The sequence below is a fragment of the Palaemon carinicauda genome, chromosome 10, assembly GCF_036898095.1.
Source record: "Palaemon carinicauda isolate YSFRI2023 chromosome 10, ASM3689809v2, whole genome shotgun sequence".
Taxonomy (NCBI): Eukaryota; Metazoa; Arthropoda; class Malacostraca; order Decapoda; family Palaemonidae; genus Palaemon; species Palaemon carinicauda.
In genome coordinates this window covers 89,295,861-89,308,360 of record NC_090734.1, presented here as the reverse complement: position 1 = coordinate 89,308,360, position 12,500 = coordinate 89,295,861, and the positions used below count along the sequence as shown (strand labels likewise).

Here is a 12,500-nt window from a genome sequence, read left to right as displayed (position 1 = left end):
TAAACGAGAAGCAGCACCATGGATCCCATTAATTTAGTTTTGTGGATGAAAAACAGTGCCATGAATTCTATTAATTTAGCTTTGTGAATTAAAAGCAGTGCCATAGATTTTATTGATTTAGTTTTGTGATTTAAAAGCAGTGCCATAGATTCTATTAATTTAGTTTTGTGAATTAAAAGCAGTGCCATGGATTCTATTAATATAGTTTTGGGAACGAAAAGCAGTGCCTTGAATCCTGTTCGTTTAGTTTTGTGAAAAGGAAAAGCAGTGCCATAAATCCCACTAGTTTAGTTTTGTGAATGAAAAGCTGTACGCATTATTTTTTTTCCAAAATAAAGTGTATATATCATTGCATGTTTTCTTTCTCTTCACTTTACTCTGGGTCGCGAAGGAATGAAATGTTTCAAATAGGGTCGCTCATGAAAAAGTTTGAGAACCACTGTTCTAGAGCAAGGGATGGGCATCAGATCAGACAAGGAGGTTCTTAGCAAGGGGTTGGCATCTGAACAGATAGGGAAGTTCTAAAGCAAGTGGTGGGTATCAGAAGAGAGGGGTAGGTTCTAGAGCAAGGGGAGGGCATCAGAAGAGACAGGTAGGTTCTAGAGCAAGGGCGGGGTGGGGGCATCTGAAGAGACAGGTAGGTTCTAGAGCAAGGGTTTGACATCAGAACAGACAGGGAGGTTCTAGAGCAAGGGGTGGGCATCAGAATAGACAGGGAGGTTCAAGAGCAAGGGGTGGGCATCGGAACAGACCGGGAGGTTCTATACCAATGGGTGGGCATCACTACAGACAGGGAGGTTCTAGAGCGAGGGGTGGGCATCAGAACAGACAGGTAGTTTCTAGAGCAAGGTGTGGGCATCAGAACAGACAGGGAGGTCCTAGAACAAGGGGTTGGTATCATAACAAACAGGGAGGTTCAAAAGCAAGGGGTTGGCATCAGAAAAGACAGGGAGGATCTTGAGCATGGGGTTAGCATCAGAACAGACAGGGAGGTTCAAGTGCAAGGGGTTGGCATCAGAACAGACAGGGAGGTTCTAGTGTAAGGGGCGGGCATCAGATCAGACAGGTAGGTTCGAGAGCAAGAGGTGGGCATCAAATCAGAATGGGAGGTTTTACATCAAAGGGTGGTCATCAGAACAGACAGGGAGGTTCAAGAGCCAGGGGTGGGCATCAGAACAGAGATGTAGGTGTTAGAGCAAGGGGTGGGCATCAGAAAAGTCAGGGAGGTTCTAGAAAAAGAGGTTGGCATCAGAACAGAGAGGGAGGTTCTAGAGCAAGGGGTGGGTATCAGAACAGACAGGTAAGTTCTAGAGTAAGGGGCGAGCATCAGAACAGAAAGGGAGGTTCAAGACCATGGGGTGGGTATCAGAAGAGAGAGGTAGGTTCTAGCGCAAGGGGTGGGCATCAGAAGAGAATGGGAGGTTGTAGAGCAAGGGGTGGGCATCAAATCAGAATGGGAAGTTTTACATCAAAGGGTGGTCATCAGAAATGACTGGGAGGTTCAAGAGCCAGGGGTGGCCATCAGAACAGTCAGGGAGGTTCTAGAAAAAGAGGTTGGCATCAGAACAAACAGGGAGGTTCAAGAGCAAGGGATTGGCATCAAAGCTGACAAGGAGGTTCTAGAGCAAGGGGTGGGAATCAGAACAGACAGTTAAGTTCTAGAGTGAGGGGCAAGCACCAGAACAGAAAGGGAGGTTCAAGACCAAGGGGTGAGTATCAGAAGAGAGAGGTAGGTTCTAGAGCAAGGGGTGGGCATCAGAAGAGAATGGGAGGTTGTAGAGCAAGGGGTGGGCATCAAAACAGACAGGTGGGTTCTAGAACAAGGGATGGGGATCTGGAGAGACAGGTAGGTTCTAGAGCAAGGGGTGGGCATCAGAAGAGAATGGGATGTTCTAGGGCAAGGTGTGGGCATCAGAACTGACAGGTAGGTTTTATAGCAAGGGGTAGGCATCCGCATAGGCAGGTAGTTTCTAGACCAATGGGTGGGCATCAGAACAGACAGGGAGGTTCAAGAGCAAGGGGTGGGCATCAGAACAGACAGGTAGGTTCTAGAGCAAGGGGTGGGCATCTGGAGAGACAGGTAGGTTCTATAGCAAGGGGTGGGCATCAGAAGAGAACGGGAGGTTCTAGAGCGAGGGGTGGGCATCAGAACCGACAGGTAGGTTCTAAAGTAAGGGGTGGGCATCAGAAAAGACAGGGAGGTTCAAGAGCAAGGGGTGGGCATCAGAACAGACAGGTAGGTTCTAGTGCAAGCGGTTGTCATCAGGACACAGGGAGATTCTAGAGCAACGGGTTTGCATCAGAACAGAGAGGAAGGTTCTAGAGGAAGAGGTTGGCATCAGAATAGACAGGGAGGTTCTAGAGCAAGGGGTGGGCATCAGAACAGATAGGTAGGTTTTAGAGTAAGGGGTTAGCATCATAACAGACAGTGAGGTTCAAGAGCAAGGGGTAGGTATCAGAGGAGAGAGGTTGGTTCAAGAGCAAGGGGTAGGCATCAGAACAGACAGGGATGTTCTAGAGGAAGGGGTGGGCATCAGAACAGACAGGTAGGTTCTAGAGCAAGGCTGGGCATCCTGAGAGACAGGTAGATTCTAGACCAAGAGGGTGGGCATCAGAACAGACATTGAGGTTAAAGAGCAAGGTGTGGTCATCAGAACAGAGGAGGTAGGTTCTATTGCAAGCAATTGGCATCAGGTCACAGGGAGATTCTAGAGCAACGGGTTTGCATTAGAACAGACAGGGAGGTTCTAGAGTAAGAGGTTGGCATCAGAATAGACAGGAAGGTTCTAGCATAAGGGGTTGTCATCAAAACAAACAGGGAGGTTCTAGAGCACTACTTACTCATTTTTATCGAAAAAGCAGTGAGCAGCGGTGAGGATCCACCTTTTCTTGATAATGGAGCCTCCACATTGATAAGTTTCTCCAGCTATGGTTGGAACAATGATGACTTGGTAAGGATATTCGTTTGCGGCAGCTGCTGTACCGTTGACGATTCTTATTCCATCTGCGGTAACTTGTGCAACGCCACAGTCAGCTGTTGGTGAAGATTGATATATATATATATATATATATATATATATATATATATATATATATATATATATATATATATATATATATGTATATATATATATATATATATATATATATATATATATATATATATATATATATATATATATATATAGTAAGCGATCGGCATCAGAACAGACCCGGAGGTTCTAGAGCAAGGGGTTGGCATCAGATCTTACATATATATATATATATATATATATATATATATATATATATATATATATATATATATATATATATATATATATATATATATATATATATATATGGGCGTGTGTGTGTAGATTATGACAGACGATGTTATCCAAAGAATGTAGAATATAGAATAGAAATGTCAGTTAATGCCTTGAACTTTTAAGCCCACACTTGAAGGGGCATTAACATTTTGTCAATATTTATCATGAAAATAGCATCGAATTTCCTTTTTCTGTTGCTTTGTAGGTTTGGTTTTTGTTTTACATTGTTTAAAATTATTATATGATACAAAGGCAATGACAGTTCTTTTCATGGAAAGTAATTCAGGTTCCGCTTTCCCTCTTTATCGAATATTGCTTATACCTATAATATTATCCGCATACAAATACTTTCAATATGTCCTTTCAATATGAACACTTGTTGGTAGCCACTTTGTTTCAGAGCTGTTATATCTAAACAAGGAAATTTATCATATGGCATTGCTCATGGAGGTATTTTGAATGCCAATAGAAATTCTTCAAGAGAAATTGAATCTTATCTCCTATAAGTAAAGATATTAAAAAAGAAAACAGTGGCTGACACTGTCATCCTTCAACTGGAGAGAGAGGATGAACCCCATGTGCAGTAAAACACATTCACAATGTAAGAAGCTTCTTCGTTTAATAACCTACAGAAAGCTCACCACGAGTAGGTCGAATCTCCTGTATAAACTGCGCCATTTATTCCTAGTTTCGTGGGTCGTTCTTCCATAATACTTCTCTTCTTCCTTCTATGCTTCCTTTTCGAGCCTTACTTCACTTCTATATACTTGATCATGCAATCTCAAAATGCTCTACTCTGGTCCAATCTTTCTATCACTCTAGCTCTTATACCTCTTCAATATACCTTAATGTTTTCCCCAATCAGTTCTTTCACCATCACATATACTATGCAAGCATTTCATCTCACCACTTTCAATTCTTTTCTTTGTTATATATTCAATATCCCATCATTCTCATAAAATGTTGATTCAAGAATACCTGCATGTATTTTTATTTTATTTTCAGCAAACATTATCTATTCTCTCAACATTCTTTTTCACACACCCTGCCACCTTTCTTATTTCTCTAATATGTGACTCTTCTCAATTCTCATCTTGCCATAACACTGTATTTACTACTTCGATTCAACCACTTCAATTCATTCCCCATCAACACTAACATTCATTGGTCCATCTTTCTGGTTTCCATTTACCTTCAGCGCTTTTCTCTTGAACAAGTTTTTCCTCAACCTGTTCCCCCTGTAAATGCTACCAACCTACTTCACCCACTTATGCCCTTTTTCTTCACAGTCCCTGTATTAGCACAGAATAATATGCAAGCACCATCTATTCCACATCTTATCTATAGCATTTCTAAAAATTTTTCTTATATCACAAACTTTGCACCTTCTTCCATCTCTTCCTTACCCTTTTGCATCTCATCCTCCATAAATGAACAGTAGTCACACTCTTGTCTGAGCCTCATTTTCATGCCAACCAGTAACTGACCTACACTTATACTATATCACATTCTCCATTTCTATCATAAACATGTCTATATCACACATGCATAATACGGTCTCCTCATTGTCACTTTATCAACTTTTTGATAAGTGTTTTTTTGGCCAATGCAATATGCTTGAAGGATATCCTCTTACTTTCAAACTTTTCACATTTTCAGATACTAGTCTAAACCCATTTAGCATTGCCCTTATCAGTCATTGTTACCTGTCTTACTTTCTCGGGGAAAATCCTATCACACCTCCCCATGTGTATTAAGTAATACCAGACTCCTATAATGCTTACAGATGTCTTTATCGCCTTTAGCTTTATACACCAAAATAGGCATCAAACTTTTACCAATGTACTGCAATATCTTGATTATTATGACGTCACCTTCTGGTATCTGACCTATATTTTTCACATCATCATCTGTCACTTCCACAAATATTCTCAGTCTTAGACTAATTTCTTTGAAATCTTTTATCACTCTGCTCTGCCACTACATTGAAAAGATTTTTTTTTTTTTTACAATACAGTACTCACTCCATCGACCCGTGACGTGCATATGCATTTGACAGCCTTTCTTCATTAGCATCATTAATTCTGAGACTCCTTGCTCATTAACCTTCTCTCTACAAATACTTTCCCGTAGAATAGCATTTTACCTTAATTAGAAATATTTTTCATCATCTTTTTGTTTTTGTTACTGGCCATTTCTTTCTCTATTCTTTTATTGCACTATTGTCCCGGGGCTGTCAAAAATGGTAGTAAATAGATATGCCAGTACAAGCACACACTCCCACAGAGATTCAATTCTTCCCATCCACCCCTCTTATAACTACAACACGACAGTTTCAGCAATTTGTGGGAGATTGTGGTATTCGAGTGTACCTCCCGGGGTACCCCCTCACTAGGGTATGACTACTCATCTCCCCACTACTCGAGGGCCGGGGAGACACCAAATAGTCACATTTCTGACGATTCCCCTGTGTGGCAGGATACATAGATATATACATACATACAGACATTGTTCTTTATTAAGTTGGAGAGATCGAAACTTCTGTTTTCCTTTACTATAAATTTTAACCATTCGTCCAACCTTTCCTTGTCCTTATACTCCCCCAGATATTCCATGCTGATCCAATGACCTGCTCACGTAGTTTTAAAAACTGACCTTTCAATGATTCTTTTACTTAGACCCTACCCCACAGTTAATCCAGTTTTTCTACATAAGCTCTTTGTACTTCCTTCTTATCTAACTTGCCGGTCTTTATTACATTTAGTGCCACATTTCTCACTTTGCTTTCTTACTTATATCAAATTCAACTTTTGCTTCAACTGAGTTATGATTAGATATATCTCCAGGCCAATCCTCTTTTCCACATCAAAACCATTAAATTTTTACTGAAACAAGAATTAGTTATTACTGTTTTTCATTTGAAATGATTTATTTCAAATAACAAGTCTCCTAGCTAACAGATTTCTACTAGACTTTCTCCCTTTTCCCTTATTCCAGGAACTCATTCCTACTAACAACAACATTTCCTTCTCTGTCACCGACCCATATACCCAATTTTCATAACCCAGTTTTCGTTTCATAATGTCCAAAAGAATCCAGATGGATACATATTCAGAACTCAACATAAGATTCTCTTTCAGTTTTTTATTCCCGAAGCATATGCTCATACTATCAAAAGTTTTATTCCTGTCACAATCAGTCTTGACATTACATTCCTTGAAATAATACACCAGGGACTCTTATTTCATGTCATCAGAGACTTAACAGGTTCCCAATCGCTAACTCTATCTGTGAAGAAGTTTGCACTCGTACGTGACATTATATGTTTTATTCATATGGTGCTTGGCAAGCAATAAATTAAATTGAACGTACATACTTAATTTCATGCAAAAGTCAAAGTTTTAGGGAGCAATCATTGATAAATGGGAAATAAAAACTTTCATAAAAGTTCTAATAATACAGTACTGTACATCATTATGAAGCAATGTTATTCAGGTTTTTCTGAAAAATAGAGACATATTCTACCCCTACACATTTAAACTAGCCTACATACAATTATTCTTTGTTATTTTTATTTGTTCACTTTCTCCCTTGTAAGTGCCAGTTCAAATAGTTTTCTCTCCTTGAAGAAATCATCAATCATGCATTTATTCTCATCTGCACAATGATAGCATGCATATTCCAAACCATAAGATTTAGTATTTTCCTTAGAATAGTCTGTATTTCTAGAGTGTTGTATTCTATGGGATGTTTTCTCAATCTAGACTAACCTTTCACACATACTACTCAATCACTATTGTCGCAGCAGAAATTTTGGCCAAAATTAGCTTCACCCTTTAATGACGTCATAGCCAATCATATTGTCTTCCACGTTAACAGCGGTCATAACACATCCCCTTCAAGTGATTATAAGTTAATATAGTTTGAAATTTGTCAGGGGATGTATTGTGACCACTGCTAACATGAGAGACAACGTGATTGGCTATGACATCATTAATCGGTGGGGCTTATTTCACCTAGAATATTTGCAGCGACTGTACATAAGCATGTTACTTAAAATCACATGAGCTCCTGGCTTCTTTCCATTTCCAACCATCTCACTATCATTTTTATATTCAAAGTAAACACATCCACTAGCATTCTAAAATTTTCATTTACTGCTTCCACTCTTCCATCCTACAAATTAGCATATTTGAATTCAATATATTCAAGAATCAAAACATAATTACAGTTTAAATGATCAACCAAGAAGGAATGTAAACTTGTTATCCTTGGTAGTTGGAGATTAACAAAGCAAGGAGTATAAGCCATAGCTACTTACGGCAGTATGCCCTTGTAACATTACAAGATGTGGTTGCTGTTGATGGCTTGGGAGGTGTTGTTGCTGGCACTGGTGGAGCGTCAGTTGGAGGTACTGGTGGAGCATCAGTTGAAGGTACTGGTGGAGTGTCAGTTGGAGGTACTGCTGGAGCGTCAGTTGGTGGTACTGGTGGAGCGTCAGTTGGAGGTACTGGTGGAGCATCAGTTGGAGGTGCTGGTGGAGCGTCTGTTGGAGGTACTGGCGGAGCGTCAGTTGGTGGTACTGGTGGAGCATCAGTTGGAGGTACTGGTGGAGCGTCAGTTGGTGGTACTGGTGGAGCATCAGTTGGAGGTACTGGTGGAGCGTCAGTTGGTGGTACTGCTGGAACGTCAGTTGGTGGTACTGCTGGAGCGTCAGTTGGAGGTACTGGTGGAGCATCAGTTGGAGGTACTGGTGTAGCATCAGTTGGAGGTACTGGTGGAGCGTCTGTTGGAGGTACTGGCGGAAGCACATCTATACTCAGAAGAAAAGATTTCTTAAATGATTTCAACTATGTTCTCTAAAGTCATTATCAAAATATGCTGGACATGGCATTATTGCTTCATAGGGATTCAAAACATTATTTGCATCATTGACATTCTATCATTGCATATTATCAGTTAAATCTAGATGATACTACCTTTTTTTTTTTATTATTTGTATCCCTACCTGTCTACACAATTTTACTTGTCCTAAAATTAATAAGTCACCTTTAAAATTACACTATAAATTACATGCTACTGTTACAGTGTGTGTTAATCTACCAACAACTATTCCAATGATAAATGCCTAAAATCAGTGAACCCCGGTACTTTTCAATGTTTTTTTTTTTTTTTTACTTAAAAAACACTAACCATTCTGTGAGTATTTTGTATATGATTTTGAACAGCAAAAAAGTTTTGAGCAATTGATAATGAATCCAAATCAGCAGTATAAAAAGAAGTCGAAGTGAGGATTAAATTCGATCACGAGTCTCGAATAAACTTTGAAGATAGCGAAATTCATGAAAGATATTAGCGCCAGATATAAATCGAAAGTTGCGTTTAATTTTAGAATAGAAAATTTTGGTATCAAGTAAGTCTATTTCTTTATCTAATAAAACCATTAGCAAATATCGTTTTTCTATAGAATGAAGACACCAATACTTTTGAAATTATCAGGAAAATAATGGGGCCTGCAGTGCATTCAGAAACTTGAGTCACCTTCACCATTGATCGTAAGGGCAGGAAGCCTTCCATCATGCATGCACTGTGCCTCAACCGTAGCATTGAATACTTACCTACTTTAGACCTCAGAGCTGTTACTTACCTTCTTTCTACTTCTATTCATATGAAAGGTTCTTGAAGAGCTCCAAGTAATTCTTTGATGAAGCCTCAGTGTTATATTTGGAAAAAAATATACATATTTAACAAGCCAATAATACAAGCCTCCCAGTATATATGCCTGCAGTTAGGATTTAAGCATTTGTAGAGATATGTATCACGTCACCGGTGTGCTATGATTGACGATCCTAATAAATCTTGCTTCCTAGAAGTCCCACTACTGATCCAGAAGAGGTCCTCCTCAACGTGCTGAGAAAAGTTTTGAAAACATTAGCAACTTCTCTAAAATCGATTCCTGAAAGTTATCTGTGTTAAAAAAGTTTGGGATATCTGTTATTTCTGTAAAGATGTATATTATTGAGTGATACATTTGTTTCATATGATCTGAAAAGGAAATGCTAATTATTTTGTGGTAAGTAGAACCATTCATATTTTTTTTTACTGTTGAATATTGAATAAGGTGATAGTCCTTCAAAGTTCCTGGTAGACTTAGTTATTTGTAATATTCTATTCTTGCACAAGTGTAAAATATACTAGATTTTATGTGATATGAATAATAGCCTTAAGAATTACACGGCAGCTAGCATTATAGCACCAGTAATAAGACACATTTATCTCTTCAGAGGATTATAGCAAGAATGAAGTTACATGTTAGCAGTTCTTTGGAATTAGCATTATTACTTAAGTGATTTCAAGTATATTATTAGTTTCTTTGTGTAATCAGTGGGAATTCTAAGGAGTTGATTTACCCTCTGTAACACATTTCTGTGTAAATACTATAATAAATTGTATGCTTTGGACCAAAAAAAGTTTGTAATAACAAACGAACCAATGTTTGTTTCCAAGAAGACCACAAGCGTACTTAGCAGATCTCTAAGGAGATAGAAACCCTACTTGTAGAGTATATTGAAGATGTCAAAATTAGTGGGATGCTAGTAGCTAAGAGAAAATTTTGCTAGGCAATGAGAACTAAATAGAATTGCTTTTTATTTAGGAAAGGAAATCTAAGGTCATCCATCAGATTATATTTTTGATGGTTCAGTCCTTCAGTTGCAAATGACTAATTTTTATACTAGGGTACAAGATTGTGATGTAAAATTTCTTCATAATGAAGAAAATCTTTCCTTCAATGTACATAGTAACGAATATGAAAGAGGGATGAATTGCTGCAGAAAGTGACTTGGGCTGTGTTCTGTGTTTGCTCTCTAACATTATTGGTTAAGCGGCTGGGGTGCCCCAATAATGGGATGAAAGGGGGATAATTCTAAAAGAAAAATGGAAATCCTCCCACAATATGAAGTTGATGTCAGGTTTATTTTTTAAAGGAGAAGGACATATTTCAGTCAGCAGAAAGTTCTCCAAGTACGATAGCATGTTTTGTCTGATTTTATTGGACGAGAAACGAAGGTGCAAGCAAGAGAAATGGGATAGTGGTCACTGGGCCCAAAGTGGCAGATATTTGGTAAGGGTGACTCAAGAAATTTAAGTTAAACAAAAAAAAATAGGATTCATGGTTATGATAATGATGAACTTGTGTTGGGTGTTGAATGATTTGTTCCATCTCATTATTCAGAGAAAAGTTGTTAACCTTATTTCCATAAACATCAAGTCAGGTGGAATGGTAGTCTGTCAGCCTGAAGTAAGTTGTAATATCTAATGTAGGAATATATAGAGAAAAACAAATTGGAAAAAAAGTAAGAAATATATTGAAAGAAACAAAAATGAGAGAGTTAGGTAATCAATAACAAAATTCAATATTAATAGAAGAAGTTGGAAGAAAAAGTTAAAACCTAATGGTGTTATAGAGGTTTTGTTAGATTCACTAGGCTAGTTTTAGGCATTTTACTCAGCCTTTAAACTGGTAACGAGAATAAAAGTTGTAATAACTGGGCTTTAAACACTCAGGGTAAGCCATAGTACCACTGGACGAATAGTAATTATTGTAGCGGAAAAACATGTAAGAAAAGTAGATAGAAAATTGTGCTTAACAAATAAAGGATCAGCGCCAGTCTTCAAATGTCTATAGGATTTTTTTTTTTAAGAATACGGAGTAAGAATTTATTTCTGTCAGCATAAGACAGTAAAATAACTATTACGAATTGGTCGAGGTTTATATATAATAGTAATAACTAGAAATAGTAAGGGGAAATAGAAATTTAGAAAAGGCTACCCGATTAAAATTTTAGCAATAGGAAATCATTAGGGTTATAAAAAAAAATGCAATAAACTTGATTTGTGGTTTTAGTTCAATATAAAAATAAAATACTGTAAAATAGAGTAAATAGTTTTTCCAGGTGTTTAGTACTAAGCCTGAAAGTTATAGTAAAAAAAGATAGAAATTAAAGTACGGTTGCTAAAAAATCAAACTCGGGTTTTACAAGAAAAGAAGGTATTAGGAGACTCCCCATTTTTAGTAAACTCGAACCTATAACTGAAAGAGCAGCATGTTTAATAATTCGAGAAAAGACGGAGAAAGCAGACAAAAATATATTTTAACTTATGAAGCTCACAATGTGTACATTCTGTGTTTAATTAAAAAGCCTGATAGTGTTCAATGCCGCTGAGTAAGTGATAGTGCCACATGTTTTCAGGAGGTAACTAATTATAGCAAAGAATACATCACTGTTTAAGTTTGTAATATATTTTACAACCATTGATTTTAATTTTGAATCTAATCCTGATATGCTCAAAATGAGAGTCATTAACTTTTCCTATGGTCTAATCCAGTCGACTGAAAGATTTCGTTCAGAGCTATAGCTGTAATAGTATTACGGATTGTTTTTGCAGCTTATAAAGTGGATACAATAGGTAAACCCTAGAGTAAATTGGGTTACTGTAAGCAAAATGATACACTGCTCTGCCAGCTAGAATATTCTTGGTTTCTATTTTCAAGGATGTGGCTGCCCCTTGTATAATCCAATTAACTCCTAAATTTCTTTATCCCTTATCATTGAAAATATTTTACACTTTCATCAAATGCAAGCGTAAACAACTGAACTACTTAACACAGTGACCCAAAGCCTATACACGCCGTTCACATTAATAGCTTGTGACATCGAAAGTTATTTGGTGCTTAAGACCAACTCTGCTACTTCTAGCAGCTTTTGGGACAAGCCAAACACCTCTTGGGTTAAGGCTTAATGCTATGAGACTAACGCTAACTATATTACGTGCTTGTTTCTTCTTAAAAATGCTAATTTTGCCAATAAATCAAGATTCGCAAGCTCTTTGTTTTTATCGTATTGCAGTGGTAGTCTCGGTAATCAGCTATTTCTTAATTTCTCGAAACAGCATACAGCTGCATGACATCATATGTCGTAGACTGCCAGACTTAAGAAACAAGTATAACAGTTTGATTGTGCATAAGACTTTCAATGCTGTAAGAATTTTGTCATTTGTTTATAGGATATTGGATTGTGCAAATTCATATAGTATAGTATAATTTGTTAATTTTAGAATCATCATAAAACAATTTGCAGAAAAATTTAAGTATACTTAGTTTTATCTCATTTTAACAAAGTGAATATA

At 37.5% G+C, this 12,500-nt stretch overlaps 1 protein-coding gene across 1 annotated transcript in view; it reads right to left on the bottom strand.

Moving 5' to 3' along the window:
* The window catches only part of LOC137648112 (trypsin-1-like), a 39,960-nt gene that overhangs the window by 26,983 nt on the left and 477 nt on the right, over positions 1-12,500 (bottom strand). Inside the window, exons 2-3 of the mRNA XM_068381047.1 lie at positions 7,633-8,129; positions 2,842-3,034 (exon numbers count right to left, since the gene is read on the bottom strand). Of these exons, the coding sequence (XP_068237148.1) occupies positions 2,842-3,034; positions 7,633-8,129 (690 nt within the window). The remainder of the gene's footprint in view (positions 1-2,841; positions 3,035-7,632; positions 8,130-12,500) is intronic.